The sequence below is a fragment of the Coenobita brevimanus genome, chromosome 6, assembly GCF_032717465.1.
Source record: "Coenobita brevimanus isolate Jiangsu-jjx chromosome 6, ASM3271746v2, whole genome shotgun sequence".
NCBI classification, from domain to species: Eukaryota; Metazoa; Arthropoda; class Malacostraca; order Decapoda; family Coenobitidae; genus Coenobita; species Coenobita brevimanus.
Genome location: NC_136959.1, coordinates 51,104,763 through 51,127,787, shown reverse-complemented (window position 1 = coordinate 51,127,787; position 23,025 = coordinate 51,104,763). Strand labels below are relative to the sequence as shown.

Sequence of the window (23,025 nt, the reverse complement as noted above, 5' to 3'; positions counted from 1 at the left end):
AACCTCCCTGTCTGACCTACCTACTTGAATTCCTTACCGGCCGGCCTGTTTAACTCTTCTGTCTTCCTTGCCCTGCTGCCTGCTTGCCTGCCTCACCTCCCTGCCTGCCTGCTTACCTGCCTTTACTCCCTGCATCTCCACCTACCTACCTCACCATCTTACCTGCCTCCCCTTCTTACCCTCCTGCTGTTTGCCTGCTAATCCACCCATCTGCCTACATAATCCATCTGCCTGCCCACTTACGTTGCCTAATTCCTGCCTGCCTAAGCTATCTGCCTGTCTACTTCCCTTACTCTCCTGCTTTCCTTCCTGCCTGCCTGCTAACCCTTCCACTTGTCTGCCTGCCTGCCTGCCTGCCTTCTTCTCATACTCTTTTGTCTACGTGTCTGTTGCCTGTCTGCCTGCCTACCTGTCTGCCTTCTTCGCCTTCATGTCTGCCTGCCTGCCTGCCTGCCTTCTTCGCCTTCATGTCTGCCTGCCTGCCTGCCTTCCTCTCCTTTAAGTCTGTCTGCCTGCGTGCCTGCCTGCCTTCCTTGCCTTCTTGTCTGCCTGCCTGTCTTCCTTGCCTTCTTCTCTGCCTGCCTGCCTTACCCTCCTGCACTACCTGCCTCCATTAACGCACCTGGTGGCGAGAGAGTCAGGGTCAGGCCATCTGCCTCGCCAGCTTCTGCAGGCTTCTCTCTCAGGGCGAAGGGAATTAGCAGGGAGAGGGGCACGAGAGGGAGAGGGAGAGGAGAGGAGAAGGAGGAAGACAGGAGGAGAGGAAGAGAAAGGAAATGGGAGGGAGAAAGGAGGAGAGAGAGAGGAAGAGAAGGAGAGAGGATGAAAGAGAACGGGGAAGAGAGGGAGGAAGAGAGGAGTAGAGGAAGAGAGAGGGAGGGGAATGAGAAAGGAGGAGAAAGAGAGGAAGAGAAGGAGAGAGGATGAAAGGGAGAGGGGTTGTGAGGGAAGAGGAAGAGGAAGAGGGGAGGAGAGGAAGAGAAAGGTGAGGGAGGAAGAAAGAGAGGAAAGGAGGAAGAGAGAGAGGGGATGATGGAAGAAAGATGAGAGGGAAAGGATATAAAAAGATTGGGTAAAGGGAGATGGGCGAGAAGGCTGTGAAATTAAAGATAGAAGGGAGGGTGAAGGAAGACTAGGAGAGATTGGGAAGGATAATGAGACACACGAGAGGGAAGGAGAGAGGAGGGGAGGAAAAAACGTGATATATATATAAAACAGGGAAGAAAGGAGAAAGGTGAGAGGGATGTAGATTTAAAAATAGGGAAGAGAGTCGAGAGGTAAATATAAATAACTGATGTGATACCTTTACTCATTTTAACTTCGTCTTTTTGCATCTTTCTTTCTTTTTTTTTTCCTTGGTGCAATGGCGGAATAAGACAATAGTACTGCTCAACATCCTTTCCATACCCATTCTTCGTGACTAGCATCATATTCTAGTGTTAATCTTGTGTTGCAGAACAGTATTCCTGATAGAGAGATGGCAGTTATAGGCCAAGATAAAGTGAACAGAGTATATCGCATTTTGGTCACGTGACAACTGGATACTCATCTAAGCCCAGTTGTATTCTTATCTTTAACTTTATTTTTAACTTAAGCAATATTAAGAAAAAAGAAAAGGCTATAACCTGCATAACTTACTCTTTCAAAGTTTGTTGAGCAAAAGAAAGCTAAGACAATGATTCGTATGCTTTGATATATGCGGACACGGTGCATTTAAAAGACTGTAGGTCACAGGCAGTGGGAAAGAGACCTAAGAAAGAGGGCAGAACTACTGGTACACTCTTCCCTCTTAGCAGTTACTGTGGTGATAGATGGTCAGTTCTGGTCTGAGTCTGACACCAAGAAAACATGTTGATTTCAATGACGTCCTTTTCAGCTGAATTCTTGCTAGCTTTGAATCATTTTATTTAATTTAGGAAGACCCTCTCCTCTTAATAGTTCATAAAATCTCTCTTAAACTGAATAAAATTGTTTGGAGACAGCTCAAATAAAAAAGCAAATACGTCCTTTGAATGAACGGGTTAAAGAGAGGGGGGGGGGATCTAACACTCTTTGCCAGGGAAGTACTGTATAATGATGTCGAAGCAGAATAAGGTAATAAGGCATACACTAACATTCTGAAGCTCCCACTGACACCTACCTGAACAGAATCGCTTGTCGTTTGCTTGAACAGGATGCTAGAGCTGTCCTGACCATGAGAGGGTTAATGGTGACAGCAATTACCCTGTCAGGCTGCTATGGCTCTCCTTTATCAGAAAACAGTCAGTTGGCGTTAACTGGACACTAATAACAAAGTTGTCGTGATCCTGAGAGGGTTAATAAAGTTGATGAAATACATGATTTTATTTGTCTTTGCTAGTATATCACTGTCAAGGAATAGCAGATGATTACTATTACAGAACTGTTGTCTTAAACGTCCCTCTCTCCCACCAGCCGTCCCCACCTCCTTCACTTGCTTTGCCTAGTGTAATCTGCTGCCCTCCTGTCACTCGTACTGCGTCACTTCACCTACCTCACCTCCCATTCTCACCTTACTTCACCCTGCCTCCCTCATCCCTCTGCCTCCCTCACCTCACAGCTTCCCTTCCTCACCTCTATCTCCCTCGCTATCTCTCACTATCTCTCACTGTACTTCCCCCACCTCTATCTCACTCTGCCTTTCTCACTACTTTGTATCACCCTACCTCCCTCACCTTCCCAAACCTCTTGCACACCCTGCCTTTCTCACCTGTCTCCCTCGCCCTGCCTCCTTCAGATTTTTTCCTTACTCCTTTTACCTCCCTAATTTCTCTACCTCCCTCTCCTCTCTGTTTCAGTCACCTCTCTACCACACTTTCCTTGTTACCTCCCTCACCTTTTTGCCTCCCTCACCTCCCTGCCTCACCTTGCCTCTCACCTTTCTGCCTCCCCCACCTCTCTATTTCACTCTGCCCAAAGTAGAATATTTCCCCCTTTGGACAGTTTTCCCCCTGGGTATTTCCCCCCCTGTCAGTTTTCCCCTTGGACACATTCCCCCCTTGTACATAACCCACCCCAACCCCTGGACGTTTAAGAGAGCACTGTAATTAGAAGCCGGAGTCATGTTTGTCGAATCAAAGGTCACTCTTAAAGCACCAGTCTTCCTCTTCATCTATTATTGTTGTTGCTGCCCCAGGTCTATTTGAATTTTAACCCAATAGATTGCAGGATAAGGATATATCTTCCTGCAGCCCACCATCTTGCTTTTGAGGGATACAGGGGGAGTTGAGGGACGTTTGTTTAACCAAGCAGCTCCACCACCCGGCTATATCGGTGCCAGCACCCGAAGGCGTCCCTCTCCAATACCACACATGTCCGAGGAAAATATTAATGGACTTTTCAAAGCCCTCATCCTTGGGGGAACTAGAAGAACCTGGTGGTCTAGTGGTCAGAACGCCCCAGTCGGAGTGACAGACTTGCCGGCCTGTATAAATTCAATCCCCAAAAGACGATTGGAGGTTTTCGGTCACGTAAAGCCACTAAAGGGAGTAGGCTTGTCTTCTACCGTCAGATATAATGGACCACGGTAGCCTCGGGCCTGTACAAATCGAAGGGGTAAAGCTGAACTGGCTTTCCGTTTCCACATAAAGCCTTCAATAACCAAGTGACAGACAGATGACATAAAGCTGCATGAATGTGTCTGGAGCTTTACAAATATTACTCTCCTAGTTTTTGAAGATCGTTAGTTTCTCCCAAAACAAAAGTCGTATTTCTTGCAGAGACCAAATTTCGTGGTGGTTCCTTGAAAACAGACCATATTCAGATTACTAATCATGTGACTTTAAAAAATATAGGAAACTTATGTGCATAATGCTTTTATTTGTGAGAAAGCATCCGAACAGGCTAACAGTCAGTTGGGCAGATTGGAAAAGGATTGGATAGGCTTTTTTCCTGCCGTGGACTACTCAGACTGATGATGATGATGATGATGATGATGATGATGATGATGATAAGGATAATGTTGACAATTTTCATGTTATTTTTGATGAGTGGTTATAAAATTCCTACGCTTGTTATTGTAGTTGTTACTGATGTCCATTGTGGCTAGGATCATATTCTAGTGTTAATCATTTGTTACAGCTCAGCATTCCAGGTGGAGTGATGGCAAATTAAGTCCAAGTTGGAGTAAAAGGAGTACTGCAGGGTTAGTGTGAGATGAACCACCGTAACCATCTGGGGTATAATCTTAGTCAGCCATTGGAACAGTAAAATATTATAAAGATGGAGAGACAGCCATATTATGAGTAGGAGAGTACGTTAAGAAGGGAATGGGTCTTGAATCCGTATCTCGTCAGCTTAGGAACCTAACACCTGTTTCTTGGCGATTTATATTGCATGCTACACGTTACCATACCGTCTTTAACATGTCCTAAAATTACCATCTTTCCATTTCGGAGACAGAGTTGTAACGATAGATATGTGATATGTGATGCTGGTCACGAAGAAGTGCTATGAGAAGGATGTATAGCTATAGTATGATCTTATTCTCCCACTGTGCTAAGCGAAATAAACTGCAAAAAGACGAAGATCTGGGCCAAGTGAATGTGAAAGAAGTATAATCTCATGTATGCCTTTTGTTTTTCAATATCGACATGGTACTGGAGAAGTACGCAATAATATAGCTGGGTAGTGGAGATGCCCGGATGTATAAACGTCCCTCAATTCTCTCCCTGTCCCGACAAAAGGAGGATAGTGGTCTGCAGGAGAAGGTAAATTCAGCCTGCAGTCCACTGGGTTCACATTCAGATGAGCCTGGGGTTCTAACCACGACTACATTCTTTTTATCTTAAGTTGGCCGACATTTTCGTCCTTTTGCAGCGTACTTCCCGCAGGTCATTGGCAAAAAGAGACAAAATTGTTTCTTTATATCCTTTCCACGTCACTTCCTCGTCATTGCCATCATATTCTAGTGTTAAGAATATTGTTTCAGCTCAGGATTCACGGTTGAGGTAAGGCAGTTTTAAGCCAAGTTAGAGTAAAAGGAGTATAGCATCGACACAGGCTGCATAAATAACATGGAAGGAAATATTAAGGTAACACGATTATCTAGAAGTGAAGTGTGTGTGTGTGTGTGTGTGTGTGTGTGTGACAGAGAGAGAGAGGGGGGGGGAGAAGTTTTAGGGAGCCTTCTTAGACCACACGAACACAGGCCTTGGAGAGAGCGGGTCCAGGGGCGACATGTCACAGGGAAACATGACAGGGAGGGAAAATGTCAGGGGGGAAGCTGGCCGCACCCTCTCTCTACCTCGCTCTCTCTCTCTCTCTCATTGTTTTTCCACTTTCTCCATTTCTTTTTTTATTTCCTTTCAACATTCGCTTTCGTATTTCTTTCCACCCTCTCTTCTCCTTTATTTTCTCATTTTCTCTTTCGTCCCTACTCATCTTTTTTCTCCTTAGTCTTTCTCTTCATTTTCTGCACTTCCATTTTCTCTTTCCTTTCATTCGATTACTTCCTTCGTTTCTCGCTTCCTCTCCCTCTCTTACCCACTTCCCTGGTATTGGAGAGGGACGCCTTGATGTGGTGGCACTGATATAGCCGGATGGGGGAGTTGCCTGGGTATACAAACGTCCCTCAGCTCTCTTTCCATGCCCCGAAAGGTGGAGGATAGATTGCACGTTCAGGTGAGCCAGAGCATTGGGTTACAACTACTGCTAACCGTTGCCCTGCGATACTCAAAGTTAGACACATCATTCTTACTGCCTGCTGTAGTAGTAGTAGTAGTAGTAGTAGCAGTAGTAGTAGCAGTAGTAGTAGTAGTAGTAGTAGTAGTAGTAGTAGTAATTACAACCCCCGGCTCATCTGAACGTGAACCTAGTGGACTGCAGGCTGAAATTATCCTTCTCCTGCAGTCCACCATCCTCCTTGTGGGGGATAGGGAAGGAAATGAGAACGTTTGTATAGCCAGGCAGAGGAGCCACTCATTTATATCTATGCTACCACGTGAAGGCGTCCCTCTCCAGCACTTGACGAACTGCACAGGAGGTAGATGGCAACCTTCCCCGTCATCTTTCCACACATGTGAAGTTGAGGTTGTGCGTGTGGGCTTGATTAAAAGCTGATTAAGAATTGCCTTGAGACAGAAAAAGGCAAGAGCATATGTAAACTGATTCACTGAGTTAATTTCTCCTTCATCTCCAACCAAAGAAACTCTAAAATGAATAAAATCATTTGGATGTAGCAAGAATAATAATAATAATAAAAAAAAAAGATCGTCACTTGATTGAAGCTCATTTTATCGCTTTTCCCTGCCAGCTAGACGAAGATTAATAAAATCACCTGAAGGAGAGAGAGAGAGAGAGAGAGAGAGAGAGAGAGAGAGAGAGAGAGAGAGAGAGAGAGAGAGAGAGAGAGAGAGACAGACAGACAGACAGACAGACAGAGAGAGAGGGGTTTTCAAATAGCCCTCCACAAGAAGCTCATCTTGCGTGTTCTTGTGTGTTGTCTGAACGGCTCAGTCTGCTGGTCTGGGCGGGGGTTAGGCAGTGGGAGTAGGAAATCAGTAATAATACAAAATATATACTGATCACGCTGACAGCCGTCCCCGCAACACATGAGAAATCGTCTGAGGGAGTAGAAGGGGAGCGTAAATTATGAACCACACAGTATGCATCACCAGATTCAACTTGATATGCCTTTCATGCTTACAAAATCGTCTGGAGAAATTGTGAATGAACAATAGAATACGTCCTGATGCCTGATTGAAAGAGGTAATTTCCTCCTTTTTACCCTTGCCAACGAAAATATTGTTACGATAAACGCAATAAATAAAAATGAATAAAAGAGCCTGGAGATCCCCAGAATAAAATCAAGAGCATACTTCAAGGAGTCTGTATTTAGGTCTCCGCGCTGTGGTAGAGACTGGCTGTAATTGTTCAGTTCCTTTTTTCTTCCTTCCTTCCTCGAAACACTTGTTAGTTCAGTGGGTTTGCGTCTTTCCATTACCAGTTCGCTTCAAACCTATTACAACCGCTCCTTCAGCAAATACCTCCAGACATCCTTCTCAGTTTTATTTTTCTTATTTAGGTCGTTTAAAGGTATTTATGGGGTCAAAGGTTAAACCACACTTTTTTCTTATAATCCTATTTTCTTGTATGTTCATGAATCACCATGGCACAAAAATATGTCAGTGGACTGTATCTGTGTAGAGACCATCCTTCATTCCCTTGTGACTGTCGGCAACCTTTACTCTCCTCTTTATTCCCACCTGCGAGACGAAGATGAGTATAAGAGTCTCTAGATTGCAAGAATAAATAGTAGTAGTTGTTGTAGCCCTAGGTTCATCTGAAACGTGAAAAGCTGAAGTTACCATTCCCCGGCAGTTTACCATCCTCCTTTCAGAGGTAGGGAGGGCGTTGAGAGTTCTGTGTATAACCAGGAACCGGAGCCGCTTGGTTATATCGGTGCCACCACGTGAAGGCGTCCCTCTCCAGACACGTGGCAAGAATAAACCAACAATATACATCAGATGAGTCAAAAAGATAATTTCCTCCTCTTTCCCATCTACCAGGGTGCCTGACCTTGTAAGCGTGGACGTGGATGTGACCTCCCTTGACCTGGACCAGTGTGACCCAGAGGAGCAGCAGTCTGACCCCTCCAGCGATGACCCCACCCATCAACCCATCACTTACTTCACAGGCACCCACAAGTGTGACAGGCCGACGTCTGTGGTGAGTAGATGTGTGTGTGTGTGTGTGTGTGTGTGTGTGTGTGTGTGTGTGTGTGTGTGTGTGAGACAGAGAGAGAGAGAGAGAGAGAGAGAGAGAGAGAGAGAGAGAGAGAGAGAGAGACCTAATGTTGACAAATGGCAGAAATGACCGAAAAATCCCCCTCTCTATATACCGACATAGAGAGGTGGCGATTCCGGCTCCCAGCTCTTCTTTAGCATACTGTCTCATCCATCACAGCAGAGGAAATATTGTATCTTTCTCCTCTGATGTATGTCCCCAAAGGGCTTGAATATCTTAGCTCTAGACTTCCGCCCAATTTGGACATGGAAAATTAGATTGATCTGTACAATACGATACCATATTCTTAAAATTTTATCCTTGCTATCAACAAACGATTTCATTTACGTTTCGAAAGATTTGGTGAACTGGAGGAGTTCGGTATGGCCTTCATTAACCCCCTCAGTACAAAAGGTCTTTCCCAGGTTGGTTAAATTCAACTGAGTGTAGCAAAATAAAGCAAAACAAAGTCGCCTGATTCAAGTGGTTAAGGCGATGACAAAATAGAGAGCCATGAGTAAGCATAAAGTTAAACCTCTCCCCCCCAAAAAAAAGCTCTTGAACCTCACAGCACCAAGACGTATTTTTCACTTCAGTCACGCCAAGACCAGATTTTTTTTTTTTTTTTTCCAGATTTGAGAGGGATCTCCAGTAGTGAAGTGGCTCATGAGGGTTGTATTAAACTTCGCTAGTTAGCAATGCCTCCCTAAAAAGCATATGGAAATAGCAGGACCAAAATCATAATACGTTATTTTAGTGAATGTGAAGCTTGGTGAGAACACAGTACAGTGTAAAAACAATGAATAATTTCCTTTTTCAATGCATACTCGCTGTTACCCTTTGCTGTGAGGTAGCTCCGGAAAGCAGAAGGCAGCCTCAGTCACTCCGATTCAGTCTCTCATCTGCCTTAGGTGATGGTGTACACAAAGCAGTTTTAATCGCCCACGAGATGTTCATTCTAGTTAATAACACTTCTAGATAATAGAGGATAATTAACAACAGATAATAATAACCTCAGGAGAATGGCGGGTCATATTAAGTGTATTTTGGTCACCTTATGCTCATGAAGGTCAGACCAGGTCCAATTAGGTTTGTTTAGATTCGTTTAAATTAACTCAGGTCCATCCAGGTCCACTTACATTCACTGAGGTCCATTTACATTCATTCAGATCCATTTACATCCATTCAGGTCCATTTACATTCATCCAGGTCCATTTACGTCCATTCAGAGTCCATTTACATCCATTCAGGTCCATTTATATTCATTCAGGTCCATTTACATCCATTTAGGTCCATTTACATCCATTTAGGTCCATTTACAGTCATTCAGGTCCATTTACATTCATTCAGGTTCATTTACATCCATTCAGAGTCCATTTTACGTCCATTCAGAGCCCATTTACATCTATTCAGGTCCATTTACATTCATTCAAGTCCATTTACATCCATTCAGGTCCTTTTACATCCATTCAGATCCATTTACATCCACTCTGATCCCTTTACATCTATTCAGAGTCCATTTACATCCATTCAGATCCATTTACATCCATTCAGATCCATTTACATCCATTCAGATCCATCTACATCCATTCAATTCCATTTACATCCATTCAGAGTCCAGTTACACGCATTCAGATCCATTCATATCTCTTAACATCGATTCAGGTGAGCTTACATGCCTATTATTATCAGTTCGTTTTCACCCGACGGAACTGGACCACTCCCACACCTGAAATACAGAATCGTGGTTGCATGAAATTGGAAAGACTTCAGATACGAGGTAGGATTGAGTCTCCTTGAAATCTTGGTTACTATAGTGTTTTCATCTTGACCTGGCCCAGATTTTCGTCCTTTTGTAGTTTAATTCATGTAACACAGAGGCAGAACAAGACAATGCTACTGCCCTACATCATTTCCAGAGCATTTCTTCGTGACTAGCATCATTTTCCAGCGTCAGTCTTTTGTCACAACTCTGTATTCGGGATGGAGAGACGGCAATTTTAGGCCAAGTTTGAGTGAAAAGCGTAGTCAAATCGACCTTCTAATTTGAATATATTTAGCTATCAGTCGAGTTGAAAGAGGTCAGGAGGTACTATCCCTAACACCTCTTCCTTAGCGATTTATTCTCCAAACTACCAATTAATATCCTCTCTTCTGCTTGTCACATCTTTTTAATATCAACATAGACTGCACGAAGGACGCACAAGGCTATAGTGAAGGAGCAGTATCAGAGTAAACCGGTGAGGAAGAGGTGTTACTAAGCTTCTTAACCGTACGAGAATACCGTCCTTTAGGTCAGCATTAGAGTCTATCCAAGCCATTCAGGTTCGATACATAGGTTGGTAAGGGAAAGGTAACAGAAAAACTCCCATGCTCGCGAAAATACGTCGTTATAATTATTTTCCAATCCATTTCAGATTATTTCATCCGTGTTCAGATCTAGAATAATGCACAACTATTTCTATCTGTTCCCGTCCAGTCTGGTTAATTTAGGTTCATTAAGCTTAGTTCAGGTTCATCCACCCTCTCAGGCTCCTATGACTCACTCCCAGCTGAATAAAATCGTCTGGTCTTAGCTGGAAGTGAATACCGTGTTTGTTTCGACTATGAGAAGGTTAACTGTGACTAGTGTTTCTTTGATGCTCCCATGATCCACTCAAAATGTTCTCAAAGGATAACAACAGCAACAGCAACAAAAACAACAACATCAGCAACAACAACAACAACAACAACAACAGCAGCAACAAGAAGAAAACAAAACTAACAAGAACAGCAGCTAAAGGAAAACAAACACGTTCTCAAATACCTTCCTTTCTGAGTTTTAAAAAGCAGTAGATAATATCCCCTGTAAGCCCTAATTGTCTTGGCGGCGATTTATTCTGATTAATTTCATAGCGATCAACCCTTAATCAAAGAGGATTACCGGAGGGGATGAGTGGCGGGAATGAGAACCTGAAGGAAATGTGTGAACTGGACATTAGATTATGGTGAAATGGTGAAATAACATTATATTTGTGAAAAAAGAATGTTCTGAGAAAAGCAATAGCGAGGAATGAAAATATATAGGTAACCGAGTATTAATGCAAGAGAGAAGTATTATTTGTAATTAACTGCATGATATATGTGTTCCACTTGTTGCTCTCCTAGCTAGTTCAACCGAATCTCTCTTCATTTATGGTGTAACGAAACCTATACAGTATTTAGCACAAGGGGTCCAAAGAGAAAGTTAATGAAACGCGACCAGCACAACATGTAGTGTTTATCGCACTCTGTGGCCTTGTGACGCCAGTGTGTGTACTTGTGTAGTTTATTCTGGGCAGTGCCAGTGGCTAACACCAAATAATATCATTTACATAAACGAAACCATTATTGCTCTATCATGTATTACACATATTTAGTCACATAAATCACATCAAAGTTTATTGTTATTGTTTTATTATATTTTGATTAGATTTAAGCTTTAAACCGTTCGTTCATGTATGTATGTGCGTGTGTATGTATGTATTATTTCTGAAGCGATAAATATACGTAAGTTTGTTGTCTTGTCCGCAGACGTCAGGTGAACTCAGCGTACCCGTACATAGTGTCATGCAGTAGTTATTTATTTATTCGATTATTCATTTTACTTTACTACTTTCTCTTTCAGGTTATTCATACTGGTAGCTTATAGATAAAGTATTATAGAATGTAGCTTTTCCTTTTCAGTCTTTCCTATGAAATTTCCATGTCAGTTCTTCCATGCTGCATGGTGTTTTTTCTCACTTTTTCTTGTCAGTTTTAACTGGAGGGTCTGGAGGCGGGGGGAGCCTTCTTACTTTACTATCCTTATCCTTCAGCATGTAGAGTTAGATCTCGTAGTCATAGTCTACTCTGTAACAAACAGCCTCGAAAGGACCATAAGGTCTGTTGCTGTTTGCGTTCCTTTGTACTCCTTTGTACCCCTTTGTCACGAGATGCATTAACAGTATAGTAGGTCAGCTTCGTTCCGTATGCAGCCTAACAAGGGAGGCAGACGTGACAGAACGCATGGAATTCCCACAGATAGTGTCAAGGCATCCTAATTAGCAGTGAAATAGTGATGCGCTGCTGTTTACTGAGGCGTGCGGTAGTGGCCTGTCCAGGACCTTTGGTGACGGTGGTGGTGGTGATGGTGGTGAAGGCTGAGGGAGTGTGATGATAGTGGTGATGATGATGGTGGTGTTGGAAATTAAAACGGTGTAGTGCTGATGGTGAGAGTGATGGGACTGATGGTGATAGTGATGGTGGTGATGATAGCGGTGATGGTGATTGTGGTGGTAGTAGAGGTGATGGTGGTGGTGGTAGTAGTGAATGTAGTAGTAGTTGTGGTTATTGTGGTGGGAGTTGTGGTGTTGTGGTGACAGTGGACGTTTAGGAAGCCTAATGGTTGTAGTGCTGGTTGAGGGAGTGTGGTGGTGGTGATGGTACTGGTGATGGTGGCAGTAGTGGTGATGGTCTTGGTAAAGGTGGTGGTGGAGGTAGTGGGAATTTAGCAAAGGTAGATAGAGTTTTGTGGTGGAGGTAGAGTAAGCATGGTGGTGGTGATGGTGGTGGTGCTGGAGGTAGAGTGTGAGGGTGTTGGTGTGGTGGAGATTGATGAAGTGAGTGTGGTATTAGCGGTGGTGGTGGTCGTGGTGGTGGAGTGAGCGTAGTGGTAGTGGTGTTAATGGTAGTAGTTGTGATAGTGGTGGTGTGGTAGTGTGATGATAGTGGAACATGGTGATGGTAGTGAAATAATGACAGTGTGATAGTGGTAGAGATAGCATGGACGTGTCGGTGGAGATAGTGGCAGAAGTGGTGGTGGTGGTGGTAGTGTGGTGGTGATGGTGGCGATACAGTGAGCATCTTGTTGGCAGTGGTGATAGTGGTAGTAGTGGTGGTGGTGTGGTGTTGATGGCGGTAGAATTAGCATGGTGGTGGTGTAAGGGGAGGCAGGGTGGAGGGGAGGCAGGGTGAAAGGGAGGCAGGATAGAGGCGGGGCAGAATGGAGGGAAGGCTGAGTGGAAGAGGAGGCGGGGAAGAGGGACTGCAAGGTATAGGGGCGGCAAGGTCCAGGGGAGGCAAGGTAAAGGTGTGGCAGGGAAGGACGGCAGGGTGGAGGGTAGGCAGGGTGGAGGATAGACAGGGCAGAGGGGAGGCGGCAGCAGCAACCACCTGTAGCGGAGCAGCTCCCCCCGCGTACATTATTGATTCACAGAGTCGTGGGCGGCAGGGGCGGGGCAGGGGAGGGGAGGGGAGGTGCTGGGGAGTGGAGGGGAGAGGCAGGGGACGGTCTCTTAGGTGAGGGGGAGGGGAGGGGCAGGGGGAGTCTCTTAGGTGTTTCTCTGAAGCTGGAGAGGAGTGGGGAGGGGGAAGTTGGAAAAAGAACAGGAAGGAAGGCGGCCACTTTTGAGCCTGGCTATAAGGGTCGTATTCTGAAGTGACCTTGAAGATTTCATAACACATTTTCCTCGGCGATTTCCCCTGCAAATGACGCCTCACTATCAAAAATGGCCTTGGAGATTTCGTAACAAATTGCCCTTAGCGGTTAATTCTGCATGTTGTACCTCATTGTCGTATGCTGAAGTGGTTTTATGGATATTTCGTAACATCTCTTCCTTAGCGATTTAATCTACCTGTTGCATCTCATTATCCACCTGTATGTTATTGATGTCCACGCGAAAACAATAAAAATAAAATACAGAAAAATAGCTAAGTAACTATGAAAAACAAATCGCCAAGAAAGCCATGCTACGAAGTCTCCCGTGGCACCTGGAATCCCTTAATGCACAGGTCAGCTCTTCTCCGTATTCTCGTTGGGTTGGGATAATTTTGCAGGGTGTCTTCCTCAGCGGTATTTTCTCTTGTATATTGCTCATGCTCCCGTAACGCCGGCTTAGTGTGAATCAGTATCGTACAAGAGCTTATCAAGGTGTAGTAGGGGAAAATAAATCGCTTAGGAAGAGGTGTTATGGTAGCCCCTCTTTCTTGTTTACCTGGTCTGAATCAGTATCATACCCACCCACCCTCCCACCAACCCACTCCACCCACCCACCCACCCATCTGCTCAACCACATAGCCACTCATCCACCCACCTGCCAACCCACCCATCCATTCCCTCACTCACCCATCCACCCATTTACTAACCCACTCATCCACCTACCAACCCACCCATCTACTTACCCATTCACTCACCCACTCACCCACCTACCAACCCATCCATCTACTCGGACACTCTCCCACCCATCCACCCACGCACCTACCAACCACGCATCTGCTCATCCACTCACCCATCCATCCACCCACATACTCACCTACCCACCCACCCACCTACCAACCCACTCATCTACTTACTCAAACAGCCACTTACCAAGAGACCCACCCAACTCACCCACCAAACCACTCATCAACTCACCCATTCAGCCACCAACCCACTCAGCCACCAACCCACTCATCTACTCACCCACTCAACAACAAACCTACTCTTCAACTCACCCAATCAACCACCAACCCACTCATCTACCTACCCACTCAACCACCAACCCACTCATCAACTCACCCACTCAGCCACAAACCCACTCAGCCACAAACCCACTCATTTACCCACCCACTCAGCCACCAACCCACTCATCTACCTACCCACTTAACCACCAACCCACTCATCGATTCACCCACTCTGCCACCAACCCACTCATCCACCCAGTGCAGTGAGTAGAGCATAAGAGAGCGGTGCCTCCCTCTGGCTGATCATAGACTACGAAGAGCCATATGATGTGACGTCACGAAAACCAGCAGCAGAATAGCTCAGCAAGTTTCCACACTTTAATAGCGACATAATTGATTTGCTTGTTGCATTTCAGTATTCATTTGTATATTATTCATAACATTTTAGTATCGACAGGGCTGCTATTTATGACATACAAGAGGATGCTGAGAGGGAATGTGCAAAATGAATCGCTGAGGAAGAGGTGTCACGAAATATCCAGTCACTTAGCATACAACTTTTAACATTTATTGAGGAACTGCAGGAATATTTGACCGCCTCTTGAGACTTTGTGAATAATAGGATACTGAGAGGGAATGTGCAGAATAAACCTCTGGGGAAGATGTACCATAAAATATTCACAGCCACTCAGAATGCGATCTTTTATGTTTTAAGGGGAGCAACAAGAGTATTAGGTCGCTCTCTGACAACTGGTATGTATGAAGATAATACTGTGATGCAATATATGAATAAATCGCTAGGGATGAGGTATTGCTAAATCTCTTCAGTCACTTAAAATCATACTTCTGGCTTTTGTGAGGGTCCGGAGGAGTACTGGGCAGCTTACTGTGGCATATCGTAGAAAATTAAACTGAGGTGTATATATCCAGAATAAACTGCTAGCACAGAGGTGTTACGGAAGCTCCTAAGACACTTAAAATAATACTTCTGGCTTTTATGAGGAACTGTAGGAATACAGGGTCGCTTTCTGAGGTTTGGTATCTAATATACTATAATGCTGGGCATGTGTGTGAGTGTGTGTGTGTGTGTGTGTGTGTGTGTGTGTAGTACAGCAAAAACTGGAAAAAAGATATTAATGAAACTTAGCAGGATGGTTGGAATTGGGTTGCAGATGGGCCACCTTCAGCTTCATGTCAACTGATTTTTCTGAAGGGGTGTTTTGACCCTCAGTAATTGTCCTCATTGGTGTTACAATACGTGCACGTGGAAAAGGCGACGGGGCATTTCTGTGGAGTTTCACGGGCATCTGGTAGCGCTCATGACTGGAATGTCAAACAGCCATATTGCAGAACTTCTGCCTATCAGGATTCTTTTATTCTTGGAACTGCATCTCTCTGGGACTCGCTTCCCCGGAGTTGTTTCCCCCCAAACTTCAACCTACAGCTGTTCAAGTCCAACTGTTACAGATATTTTATGAATGGAGGACGCCGATAATCTGGTGTATGGATTATTTTTTTTTAATTCATTTGTTTTTCCTTCCTCAGTTCTGGTATAAAAAAAAAATGTCTTTTGCAAATAGAAAGAGAGAGAGAGAGAGAGAGAGAGAGAGAGAGAGAGAGAGAGAGAGAGAGAGAGAGGTTGCACATCTACACTCCGATGTCTGTTACTTCATTGATGATAGAAACAAACGATTTTGTTGAGCAGAAAATAGTGGTAGCTGTGGTGGTGGTGGTGATGGGGGGTGTGGTAGCTGTGATGATGATGGTTGTGGTAGCTGTGATGATGATGGTAGTGGTGGTGGTGGTAGTAGCTGTTATGATGGTGGTGGTGGTGGTAGCTGTGGTGGTGGTGGTGATGGTGGGTGTGGTAGCTGTGATGATGATGGTGGTGGTGGTGATGGTAGTTGCTGTTATGATGGTGTTAGTAGTAGTTGTGATGGTGATGGTGGCGGTGGTAGATGTGGTGGTGATAGCTGTGGTAGTGGTGGTGGTAGCTGTTCAGAAACGACCTTTATGTGAGTAAGTACTTTGCAGCCCGATAGGGACGCAGAGAAGCTGCTCCAAATCGAAGTGTGTTTCAGAGACGGCCCTACTTTGGACAGTGCTGAGCGACTCGATAGGGCTGATAAGCTCTTCTGCATGACTATACTAAGGGAAAATACACAGAATAAATCGCAAAGAAATAAGTGTTACGATATCCCCATAGCCCCATAGAATTTGAGTGTTTTGTAAGGAACCTGGGGATTATTGAGTCGCTTCTAGATACACAGGGGAAAGTGTGGCCCACCGTGTATTTCCCTTTCCTGACGCCCATGGCAGGAAGTCTGGAAACCCAATAGGCCTGGCAGTGGCTTCTAACCCGACCCTTTAAATCCCCCCTGGCGCCGCGCAGACCCTAAACTTGGGATTAAAGGGCGATCCTTGGATGTTTGGCCGGCTTTTAGGGTGGATCCTGGCTCGTGGTGCTTGTGGATCATGAGTGAGAGGACAGGAGGATATGACCAGGAAACTTGTGATCCTTTCAGCCTGACGATGCTCTTTTTTTTATCTTGTTTATGTTCTTTCCAGACGATTTTATTTAGCAGTGGAGAGACTTTTCGAACTGGAAGGGTTTGATGCTGGCTTCATTAACCGCTTCAGTACGAGATTCCTTTCTTAAGTTGAATAAAATCACCTGTAGGTATTACGTATGAATCAACAAACCACGTCACCGTATTGATGGCGTTAAGAAAGGAGAAGGAAGAAGGAAACATGAAGCAGGAACGTGAGAGGAGCTAGGCAGAACAGAGGGGGAAGAAAGGAGGAAAAGGAAATTACGAAGAAGGAAAAGCAAGGGAAGAAACTGAGTAATGTAGAGAGGAAGGGAAGAAAGGAGAGGTAGAGGTGAAAGGAGAGGTAGAGGAGAAAGGAGAGGAAGAAGGGAATTATGAAATGGAAGGGAGAAAGGAGAAGTTCACAGAAGTAAGGAGGATTAGGATTACAGAGGCAAAGAATTAATGTGAGAAGAAGGGAAGTGTAAAAAGAAAGAAAAAAAACATGAAGTAGAATGCTGAGAAAAGTGAGGTAAAGTAGAGGGGGCTAAAACTGCAGAAGAAAAGAATAAAATGTGTATGAGAAAGAAGAAAGTGCATAAAGAAAGATGAAAAGAAGAAAGAAGGGCAAAGGAAGAAGTCGGGTAAAGTAGAGGAAGGCTAAGAAAAAGAATTTAGGATATGAGGGAAGAGAGAAAGAGTTATAAAGAGTGAAACTCGATGGGAAAGAGAGCAAAATCGAAAGGGAGAAGTAAGAGAGAGAGAGAGAGAGAGAGAGAGAGAGAGAGAGAGAGAGAGAATGCTGTGGAGAAAATGGGGTGAAATTTAATACATATCAAATAGCTGTCCAATTAGAAAACGAAGCTGAGCACAAGGATTACAGCACCTGGTATGAGATATTCCAGGAAAAGGATGAAGAGGTTACTAAAGGACTGGAGATGAAAAGAGAAAACAAAAAAATCAGAAACATAAAGGCAGACAATAAGACTGGAGGACAGGGGACATTAATTAACAATAGGAAAAAAAGGTGAACAGGGAACGAGGAGTACTGAGCGATGACATGGACTGAAAAGGGGAAACAGGGTTAGGAGAAAGGGGAAACTGGTGAATGAACGGGCTGAAGTCTATATGATGAGAGTGACGTGGATAAAGAAACAGGAAAAAGCCAAAAAAAAAAAAAAAAAGAAAGAAAGAAAGAAAACACTCATAGTACAACACCCACTCGGTACAATCGGTGTAAAGTTCCGTCCATACAGTCAGTGGGCACCGGTGGCTTTGAAGTACGTTAGAAAATATTCATGTAGACGTGATGGACTGCAGCACCTTCCCCGCGTCTATTCTGCTATTTATAGCGTGCTTAGTCACCACGCTTCGAAACTGATGAGTAGCTTACCCATCCATGACAAGTGCTCCCTGACTGTGTGAAGGAACATTAAGGCTGAACATTTTACCCTTCCCTACGCCCTTCACCATCGAACTACTTCATTTTTGCCTGACCCCTAACCTATCCATCAAGATTGGTTCAAACCGTGTCAAGAGTGCATAAGCTGACCTTACCCTATGACCTTGATCTTTGAACTATTATGATAAAACAAATTAATTTCGCTCTTGGCTAAGCTTAAAGCCTCCCATCAATATTCATCCAAATCGAATCAAAACTGAGTTACAGGTCAAAAATTTTATCTTGGCCTGTGACGTTTGCCTCCGACTGACTGTTTTCAAAACTGAATCACTTTACATTTTCCTGTCCTTTAACCCTTGGGCCGAGGTCATCAAAACAGGGTCAGAACTGTTTAAGATGAGTAAATCCTTGACCTATAACCAATTATCTTTTTTTTTTTTTTTTTTACCCCAAATGTAATCAACAGTTAAATGGTCCTCAGTCATAATGCCAACTTTGGTACAGTTCCATCCAATAGTTTTTAGTTAATCTTGCTAACAGACAGACAGACAGAAAAACGAAGAGGACCAAACACAAAAATCCGCTAGTTCTGTGTGCGCTGGTGTAATGAAGCAAAAAACGTATATTTATCTATGTATCTATCATCCAGCTCTTCACTATCCCCATCATAGGCGAAGAGACCCGGGGCTGGACAGGTGAGTGAGTGGAGATGGTGCAAAGATGATGAGAGAACATAAATTAAGAGTAAAGAGTATCTATGAAGGAACGAGAGGAGGCAACAAAAAGATGTAAGCAGGAGGCATTAAGAAAAAACAGATGATGTAAATAATAGTAGAGGTAAAAAAAAAAGATACGAGGCGATAGGAAAGATAGAGAAACAGGAAAATTCCAATTGGAAGGATTGGAAAAAGAGTAAGAAGATATAGGAAGGATTGTAAAAACAGCAAGAAGGTATAGGAAGGATAGGAAAAGAGAGAGAGAGAGAGAGAGAGAGAGAGAGAGAGAGAGAGAGAGAGAGAGAGAGAGAGAAGGGCCGGGCGTGATAAGGTAGGGTAAAGTAGAGAACAAACATTCGAAAGGACGCCATATCGATCTCAGGATGGGGAAGGGAACAGTTGGGCTTTTGAATTTTCTTAAGACAAAGTTCAGCGGGGGGAATATAGGAGCCTGAGAGTGTTGATACCGCCCTTAACCCTCCTCGTAGTAGGGACAGGTCTAATATTATCTTACACCTACCAGACGATTATACTTTTGTTGAGAGTGTGCGTGCGAGTGTTAACAGATCATCCACAAAAACCAACCAGCCCAGTATGAGGTGGTGATGGTGTAGAGGTGGTGGTAGTAGTAACAGTGGTAGTGATAGTAGTTGTAGTAGCAGTAGTAGTAGTTGTTGTTGTTGTTGTTGTAGGTGTAGTAGTAGTAGTTGTTGTTGTTGCAGTAGTAGTAGTAGTAGTTTTTGTTGTTATTTTTGTTCTAGCCCCAGGTTCATCTGAAACATGAACCCAGTGGACCACAGGCTGAAGTTTCCTCTGTTCAGTCGTGTCACTTTCACTTTAACTTGACCTAGAACTGCCATCGGTCTATCTTTAATGTTGAGTTGTACCAACAAATTGTTGTTGTTGTAGTTATTGTTGATCAACCCCAGTCAGTCTGGTCGAACAGATCCATCAACCACAGGCAAGCAATCGCCCCTGCTGGGCCGTCCCGTGCAGTGAATTAATGTATTCTTGTGACTGACAGCGCCTCGTGGTGGCGAGGCGCGAGGAAAAGTGTGGAATTTTGGTTTCTACGTGGATGCCGTATTTGCATCTCTCCGTCCCGTTGACAGGGGCACCAAAGGAAGCACAGCTCACCCCGTGATGTGGTTATATGGTTACCACCCAGCTTTGTAAATGGCTTCCTGGGTTACAAGAAGCCCTTTGACTTGTTACTCATTGCAGAGCCACCTAACGTGGAAAGAAAAGAATAAAAAAGCGAAGGAAAAGAAGGGCAGAAATAGAAAGAGAAGGGGGGGGAGAAAAAAAAAATGATAAGGATGAAGTAAGAAGTATGCAGCGTTACATCGTCAGTGAATGATGGTCGCCGCCTCCTACCAGTATGAACCACAAGATTAAAACTAGAATTTCATGCAAATCACGAAGTGCTCTGGTGTGGATGTAGAGCGGTAGTACAAAACTGTTATTCTTTCTGCCACGAAGCTATGTGAAAACAGCAGCAAAAGGTGGAAAATCTGGACCAAGTTAAGGTGAAAAGAGTATATGTGCCTGAGAGGTGATGTATGAAGGTGTAGGCACCATCTATTTCGCGTAGGAGGACTGGTGGGTCTTGGAAAAGGACTGTCTTCTCTCTAGTCGTAAATATAAAGTGAAAATAGAGTAGCAGGGAAAAACGACGAAACGATGAAGGGGAGAAAAACCGACAGAAGAGGCGAACAGAGGGGAATGGCGATGTAAGGAATAAAGATGCAATAACTTCTACCGTTATCATCATCACCGATACTATCATCATCATCATCATCATCATCATCACCATTACAGTCACCATGACATTCATGATTACGACCATCATCATCATCATCATCGTCATCATCATCATCATCATCCTAACCCCATTACCAACCAATTTGTAGGCTATAGGGGAGCCAGAAATAGGTACAGGCAGGCGCAAAATTAGAGAATCATCAACAGAGTACCCATTTAATAGGACGACACATCCTTTCCCTGAAGCCCACGAATTTTTTGCGTCATATCAACAGGCCTAATGATCTACGCAAAAATTTAATATAGCATGAGAGAGAGAGAGAGAGAGAGAGAGAGAGAGAGAGAGAGAGAGACGTTGACTGGAAAGTAAACATAAATAATAATGATAATATAAGTAAACGTAAGTAGTAGTAGTAGTAGTAGTAGTAGTAGTAGTAGTAGTAATAATAATAATGATAATAATAATAATAATCTATCTATCTATCTATCTATTGCCAGACGCCTCAATCCCGTTTGGGGTGGCCACAAACAAATCGCCTCCAAGTCGCCCTGTCCCCCGCCATTTCACTACCCTGCTCCCAACTCACACCCCCCTCTCTCATATACCTCTCCACCCCATCCCTCCATCTCATCCTCGGTCTCCCCCTCCCTCTTCCACCCTCCACCTCGCTCACATACACTCTCTTCGTCAGTCTTTCACCCTCCATCCTCTCCACATGGCCAAACCACCTCAGTGTGTTCCTCACAACGCTTCCTATCACATCCACATCAACACCACAACGCTCCTTTATATCCTCATTCGTCAGCCTGTCTCTCCACGTGACTCCACAAGCTCCTCTTAAATAACTCATTTCCACTGCTCTCACTCTTGCCTTGTGTCCTTCCAACAACGTCCAAGCTTCACTTCCGTACGTTAGAGTTGGTATCACAATACTGTCATGTAGTAACTTTTTTACTTCCATGCTCACTTCCCTGTTTTCTTATCACTGCTTTCAAGGAACCAGCAACCTTTCTTCCCTGCTGTACCCTTTCAAGCACTTCACCCTCCAAACCTCCATCCTTACTCATCACACTACCCAAATACTTAAACGTACTCACATTTTCCAATTCCTCACCATCCAACCTCGCTATACATTCACTGACTTCACCTCTCTCAAAGACCATCACTTTACTCTTCCCTACATTCACCTTTAGGTTCCGTTTCTTACACACTCTCTCAAACTCATCCACCAAGCCTTGCAGCTCCCCTTCATCTTCACTCAACAACACAGTATCATCTGCAAACAACAGTACAGGGAGTTTCCAAACACTATCCTCTCTCACCAGGGCCACTCCAACATCCACTACCCTACCTTGTACCTCTTTTATTACCCCATCCATGTACAGATTGAACAACCATGGAGACATGACACATCCCTGTTTCAAACCAACTTTCAAAGAGAAAAATTCACTTAGTTCACCATCCACACGCACTGCAGCCTTAGCACCATCATACATACTCTTCACAGCATTCAACAACTTCCCATCTACTCCATATATTCTTAACACTTTCCACAATCCTTGTCTATCCACCCTGTCATATGCTTTCTCCAAATCCATGAAAGCCGCATACAACTTCTTTCCCTTCTCTAGAAACTTTTCCACTAAAGATCTAAGAATGAATATCTGATAATAATAATAATAATAATAATAATAATAATAATAATAATAATAATAATAATAATAATAGTAGTAATAGTAGTAGTAGTAGTAGCTTTAGTATTAGTAGTAGTAGTAGTACCGTAGTAAAGTAGATATGCAGTATCTTCCTATGTGTTCAGGGAAAACATGGAAATTGTATACCCAACTCTGCAACATGCATATCGATTTGAAATAATATTGAGTCGTAAAAGAAGCCAGTATCCCCATGTAAACCCACATGACTGTAGTGGTGGCATTTTTGAAGGAGTGACACCTTAGCGATACACTCAGTAGTAGTAGTAGTAGTAGTGGTGGTGGTGGTGGTGGTGGTGGTGGTAGTATTGGCATTGGTATTACTATTAGTAGGCCTAGTAGTTGTAGTAATAATAGATAGCAGGTGGGAGTCCATTCTACATCATGTACTGTACAAAGATTTCGGAGCCATATTTACCCTACTTCCCTTATTCTGTATCCTGTATAAGTTTCGGAGAGGGGCTGACTCCCCTTAAAATAATGGTGGAAACTTTTCTATAGTAGATGATAGTATGGAAACCCGTCGACCTGTACTGAGAAGACCCGTTGAAATCCGTGTGATCACTGTCCCCTATTTCTGATCGTATTTATTTTTGAGAGGGAGCTGACCCCCTGAAGAATCACTGGTGGAGGGGGTTTCACGCATCCCACATATCACATTATGTGTGAAAATCCATTATGCAACATAGTCTAAGATATCAAAAGCATACCTGCC

At 43.9% G+C, this 23,025-nt stretch overlaps 1 protein-coding gene across 1 annotated transcript in view; it reads left to right on the top strand.

Moving 5' to 3' along the window:
* Nucleotides 1-23,025, top strand: part of LOC145401967 (putative G-protein coupled receptor CG31760) — a 348,699-nt gene that overhangs the window by 203,514 nt on the left and 122,160 nt on the right. The window contains exon 7 of the mRNA XM_080274074.1: nt 7,527-7,686. Coding sequence (XP_080130200.1) covers nt 7,527-7,686 — 160 coding nt within the window. The remainder of the gene's footprint in view (nt 1-7,526; nt 7,687-23,025) is intronic.